Source organism: Trypanosoma theileri, assembly GCF_002087225.1.
Source record: "Trypanosoma theileri isolate Edinburgh chromosome Unknown TM35_Tth_120_V1, whole genome shotgun sequence".
NCBI classification, from domain to species: Eukaryota; Euglenozoa; class Kinetoplastea; order Trypanosomatida; family Trypanosomatidae; genus Trypanosoma; species Trypanosoma theileri.
The window spans coordinates 14328-20611 of NW_021639962.1; the positions used below are offsets into that span (position 1 = coordinate 14328).

General features: G+C 41.0%; 3 protein-coding genes across 3 annotated transcripts; 1 reads left to right on the top strand and 2 right to left on the bottom strand.

The window, feature by feature from the left end:
• Nucleotides 1-770: 770 nt before the first annotated feature.
• Nucleotides 771-1193, top strand: TM35_001201080 (uncharacterized protein; the record flags this gene model as incomplete). The annotated part of the gene is made up of 1 exon (XM_029031795.1): nucleotides 771-1193. One exon carries the CDS (start codon nucleotides 771-773, stop codon nucleotides 1191-1193), a length of 423 nt encoding a protein of 140 aa, XP_028876917.1.
• Nucleotides 1194-1852: 659 nt separating this feature from the next.
• On the bottom strand, nucleotides 1853-3787 carry TM35_001201090 (surface protease GP63; the record flags this gene model as incomplete). The annotated part of the gene is made up of 1 exon (XM_029031796.1): nucleotides 1853-3787. One exon carries the CDS (start codon nucleotides 3785-3787, stop codon nucleotides 1853-1855), a length of 1935 nt encoding a protein of 644 aa, XP_028876918.1.
• Nucleotides 3788-4923: 1136 nt separating this feature from the next.
• Nucleotides 4924-5751, bottom strand: TM35_001201100 (uncharacterized protein; the record flags this gene model as incomplete). Its single annotated transcript, XM_029031797.1, has 1 exon — nucleotides 4924-5751. The coding sequence occupies one exon, from the start codon at nucleotides 5749-5751 to the stop codon at nucleotides 4924-4926; it is 828 nt and encodes a 275-aa protein (XP_028876919.1).
• Nucleotides 5752-6284: the final 533 nt, after the last annotated feature.

Sequence of the window (6284 nt, forward strand, 5' to 3'; positions counted from 1 at the left end):
TCTACATGTGCTGGTGGTGGTGTCTGCGCTTTTGTTTGCGGCACCGCGCGTTGCGCTCTGGCTGTGGGCCTCTGCCTCCCATGGGGGGGGCTGGCCCAGGTGGGGGGGTTTTTAGACCAATATGCCTTTGGTAATGAGGGCTGTCTCCGCAGCGGCACCAAGGTGGGGTAGATGAATTTATCCAAAGAAACTAAAACCACTCCCACTCAATGTTTGAAGGAGGTGGTCTCCTTAAAAACCAAATTCCTATTATTTTTTCATTTCAATACATGCGTTCTTAGGAATGGTATTCCCTTTATTGGCGTTTGGCCTTCGAAAGTTGGAGCCAATGCCCATTATCCCCCATTATTTTGAGGGATGCCATGGACCAGCAAATTCCCTTCTTGAGAGTTTACGGATTCATAAGCTAAAAACGTCATACAGCACCGGGGCCAGCAGAGTCGAGCTGGGAGAAAACATTATCCAAGAAGATCCTGGGGCGCGAATCAGTGTGCCATCAGCAGCAGTTTCTTTTATATATTGCACTTTAGTGTGAATGCTGCCAGAAAAAGAGTGGCACGGAGCCTAGAGATAGTAACAATTATGTCCTCCAGTGGTGAAAATTAGATTAGCTGCTGAGGGGACTCAGAGAGGCGAAAAAGTTCATGTTCTGCCACCTACGGGATCCATTGCGATTTCATTACCAATGCGCTCTCCAAACGCCCAACGGTAGTAAAAAAAAAAAAATATAAAAACAAATTGTATTTATGTATATTTATGTATTATTCTTGATGTCCCGTTGCATTGGAGTAACATCCATAAAGCCACGAAGAAGAAAAAAAAAACGTGGTGGTGTGGTGTGCGGTCCTTTTTTGGACGGCCGGGATCGCAGAAACCCCGCCAGAGTATACACTTCCCCACTCCCAAGGTCCACCTTTGCTGGTGCAGCAACCAAACTAATAATCCACAGACACACCAGCACGCCAGCAACGCAACGAGGCAGCTTCCGTTTCAGATGCCGCCCCAGCGACCCCTGCAGGCCAAAGTCACTCACGGCACGCGGACGGCACTGCGCCGCACAGCAAGAGTGCACACAAAGTCATGCCACCATTGGGGGTGGTGGTTCTAAGGGCAAACAATGCACTACACACAGTGTCCTTTCGAGCAAGAACAGCAATTGCTATTCTGAAAGGAGCTTTGTGATCAATTTATAGACGCAGGGACGCATCCATTTTGGGTTTTTTTTGTTTTTTTTCTTTCTTCCTACAAGGGAAAACAAAAAAAAGAAAACAAAAGGTTCTTATCGTTTGTAAAAGATGATGTTGACCAACTGCAGGTTTTAAAAATAAAACGTAATCAACCAATACACATCATATGATGGCAAAAAAGTAGAGAGTTCCCTTTTTACGCATTAGTTTTTCCACCCATTAAAACACTTCACTCAGCCCCTCCTCCGCATAAAATCAGAAATGAAGCCTATCGCGCAATGCCGAAACTGTGCATATATATGTAAAGAAATTATTGTAAAAAAAAAAAAAAAAACTTCCCAATCCCCATGGCAACTACAGGCGTAGCCCCATGCCATTTGCCAAAAAAAAAAAGATGTTTTTTCCATTCATTTTCCAAATCAAAATTTGTCCTCAAAACTTTATACCCTGTAAATATGTTTTTCCCAAAAAAAAAAAAAAAAACTGCAGCACCATGCATACAGATGTATCCAATGTGCGCATTGACGAGCAAAATCACATAGCAAATGCTAACCTTTATGAAATTTAGTATAATGGAAAGCTCAGAGAGCGTATCACCATCAGAATAGAGGCGAGGCGACGCCATTTGGCTTTTGCTCCGTCTGGGTCCGCACCTTGAGGGTGCTTCACAGCGGCACAGCCAAAGCAGCAGCAGCAGCAGCAGCAGCCATCAGCAGAAATAGAGCGTGGAGAACACAGGCTGCAGCAGGAGTGCCATCCATACCCATATGAATCTTAAGCTCCTCTTTCACTTGTGGAGATGTAAGATTATTCTTGTTTATATTTCCCCCAGTCGTCACCGGAACAGTAACGTTGTCATTTGCAGACACTTTGTCACCGGTGGTGTTCTGTGTCCTCTGTACACTCTGTGAGGGCACGCTGCTGGAATTATTGTTAGTATGCCCACTTTCTGTACCAACTGTCTCCCCTTGTTCTTGATGGGATTCATTATTTTCTGTCGTTGTTGTTGTTGTTGTTATTACTGGTGCTGGCAGTGGTTTTGGTTCAATCAGTGGAAGAAGACTGCTGCCATCAGAAAAAATGGTGCACACCTCACTGTACTTGGGGCATTTGATTTTGATGGTATTGTTTAAACCCGCGGGCTTCACCTCAATTATATCACCCTCCCCCGAGCAGTTTTTCCAGTCGCTGATGCCGTTGTACATCACCCTCACTTTACCCTCTTCACAAGACACCCGTGCACATATACCAGTTGCAAACAACGGAATTGTCTCATCATCAAATACTCCCGGCATACTACCCGCATTGTACTCTTCTGTATCCAAGCAGAACGAATCAACCCTCTCAAAGATTGACCCAGAAATATTGAGCTGTGGCTTCTCGCTGCAAAGTAAAGACGTTTTATCCCCCCTGGGAGGCTCAACCAGTTCGGCAACATTGCATTTCTTCTTATCGGGGTATCGATCGTCAGGAAGTGGGGTGCACACTCCATATCCAAGGCGATCACTTGTACATGAAAAAACATTCTTATCCTTAGGACAAATCTTCGTAGAAATTGTTGTGGCATCCTCAGCTTTGCATTCACTTTTAAACAAATCGCACCCACTCTGGTTTCCCCAACTCATAGACTCCTCCATGCCCCAATTAACCGTGTAAAATGGTAGGCCATCAAACACAGACATTGTTAGAGCAGAGTAGTGCATGGCACCAAAATTGTACCTAGAGGACATCAAATCATCAACCGCGTTTCTCCAGGCCAAGTGCGACAAATTAAGAATATGGGCTTCAACAGTAGCATAAGCCAATTCCAAACCTTCCAGTTCACTGCAGTTATAATATTTCTGTGCCATCTTCATCGTTTGGTTTGAGTTCACCACACGCCTCATTCCATTACCAAACTGGATCTCAGCCACCATATTATTTTTCTCAAACACCGTATAGTCAAATCCAAGTACATGCGCAATCTCATGCGCGACACGACGCACATTATATCGCTGTATCTTGAGGGGAAATATCTGAACATTTATCGCCCCAGCAACAGGTCGACCAGAGTTGTTATCATAAGCACAGGGAACACCAAACGCAAGTTCAGGTCTCGCTGCAACATAGAGCACCATGTCAGCATTCTCAACACCCTTAGAATGGTGGTCCTGAGGAACAATAAATTTCTTGCAAACATTGTCGTCTTCAAACTCAGGAACCTTCAACGGACCTTCCACAGGATCAACGAGCAGACGATCCGCGTGCAGTTTAATGGCTGCAGGAAGAATTGTGTCGAGAAAAGTCTTTTTCATTTCCTCAGAAAGAACAAATTGATCTAGGCAGGGAGCATCATCTCCCTTGAAGTCTTTGATCGACGGTTGATTAACCTTACTGCAATGGTTACCTTCTACCAAGTCCAATGTTGAGGTATTTATGCGGATAAATGTTCGGTTCGTTGTGACGACGGTGTACCCCCATGATGCGCCCTGTCCCTGCTGGGGCAAATTCTGCACAACTTCAGCAGAATCCGCAGCGAGGATTCCACTTGTGCTGCACAACTGTACAAATAGAAACAACAGCAGCATGAGAAACAGTGAGACGTGCATCTGTCGGGTCATTGTCTCACAGTAGTGTATAATGGATATATAGGTTTGCTTGCTTTGTAGCTTTTAAACAGCAGAACTACAAGAAACAAAAGAAAGGAACACACAAATGGGAAAAAGAAGAAAAAGATAAAAAATATCAGTGTATGGTATATACAGTGGTACCATAGATGGGTGAACACTCGGGTACGCAGTCACTGTGTGTAATGTTAACCACATACAAAGATACACAGAGATGTCCGTACAACATGGGTCGTAAAGAGTACCACAGTGATTTAAAGCAACACTGTCAAACCATTCGAGACATCTCTCATCCAGAAACTCAAACATAAAAAAAACATTATACGCGATAAATAATCATATATAGAATGCCAAGGATAAATCACAGAGAAAGGGAGCTGGGGGTGACTCGAATTATTCTTCGGGTCCTCCATTTCTGTATTTACACCGCCACGAGGGCACGGATATTATATTCCTCCATCATCATCCTCCTTGACGGCGGTATTCCCAAGAAAACAGATGTTTGCCCCCCAGAATGAGAAAATTTGAAAACAAATAAATAAATAAATAACCCAAAGACACAACAGACCTATGCTGGTACCGAAACTCCTTTTAAGGTCAGCATCTGCTGGGGAAACTCCACTCTGGCTTTTGGAAACTATGAAATAACTACTTGAAATGTGACACTAGATTGGCTACGCCTAATAAACTCCATCATGATACCTTACTTGGGTGACGTTAATGCTTTATAAAGTTGTTGGTTGTGTGAGAAAAAAAAATAAAAAAAGAAAAAAAAGATTATTTTACTTGATGTGAGCATTTAGAGGGTAAAGTTATATTTGAAGTTTGGCATCTGTAAATTTCGTTTATGTTTCGCTACGGTCGATACTTAACATTTATCTGAGAAAGACACGACGATCCATATCTAGATTGGAGTTGAATGTCTTGTATAAAGATACATAAAAGTAGTGATAAAACAAAGCAGAAAATAATTATAGATAAAAAGTTTATTCCTCTTTTTTTTTCTTTTCCTTTTCTTGTTTCTTCTTTACCCTTAATACTGATGTATGACTAACTTTTTTTTTTCGCAAAGTATTATAGATCCACAAAATGTCAAGGATCGTGATTGTATTTCTTTTGACTGAGAAATGCTATTTTGCGATTTGTTGATAGTATTCTTGCTCAAGAGTCAAGGGGTTAGAAGATGTATTTTTTTGTAATAAATCAGATTGTTTTCCATCCATACTTTTACCATTTTCTTCAACAATACTACCATTATTGTGACTGGTTTCTGAAGTGGTACCAGCAGTAGCCTTTGGTCCGATGCCTGCAGCATAAGATTCCAATTGTAGTCCCAAATGCTTCGCAAAAGAACCCGAAGACACCGCATATCCTGGAAGTGCGTGCGAAACAAAATCGTAGATGAGTTCTTTTAAGTGTGCAACTGCAGTTACTATTTCTTTCTTTTTAGTTTCATATTTCGCCGATACTTCATCACGTTTTTTGCCCTTTTGTGCATATGATTTACTTTCTGTCAGAGATTTATTTTTTTTTGCGTATTTTTTTTCAGTTTCGCTAATGTCATAGCGATATGTATCGTATGATTTCCTTAAATCTCTGAGAACTTTATACATTTTGGCAACTTTTTCACGTTCAGCGATGATGGGTTTTAGTCCTTCCTTAACATATCGGGAAATGTCCATCTGTAGTGATGCCATGGCTGGACCATCCTTTAGTTTTCTCATTTCTGCCTCAAAGTCCTTGGAAAATAATTGGATATTACGGTCATTTTCTTGTGTTATTTCCGTAAAGGTATGAGCCACTTTTTCATAGGAGGTCATCAGTTGCTGGTATTCCGTTATTGTCTCTGCGATATTCTTTTCAAGGGACTTAAATGCCTTGGACAATCCTTCCAGATATTGACCCACATCGTCAACATCCTTGTCAGCAGTTTCCGGGATTTTGGTACAACACGGCATAATTTTTATTTTTTTGCTTTTTCTGTTAATTAATCAAATATATTTTTTTTTTTGCTCTAACTTTTTTTTTTCTTTTCTTTTTTTTCTATTTGGTGAACCCAGTGTAAGCAATTTATCTACACGTCAGCAATCTCCCCAGCCAAAAGACATTCCCCCACAGAGACAAATAGATAGATAGATAGAAAGAGTAAACATTAGAGTACAGAAAAGCAGAGGATTCAGAAAAAAAAAAAACAAGAACATAAGAATAAAACAAGGAATATTCCCAACCTTGATATTCACAAATAGAAAAAAAAAAGACTCCTCATCCCCATGAACGGGTAGCACTTCCCCACGTAAAAGAATAGAAGGGGAATGGGTTCTTTAGATAATTCAAAGAAAAGCAAATAAATAAACAAAAAGAAATAATAATAATATAAAAGATTAGAAATGAAAACCAAAGAAAATCCATTGATTATAAAACAACAACACCACACATACATACACATTATAGACGGAGACATTATTATTTAGCTAACCTAGCTCTCATGCTT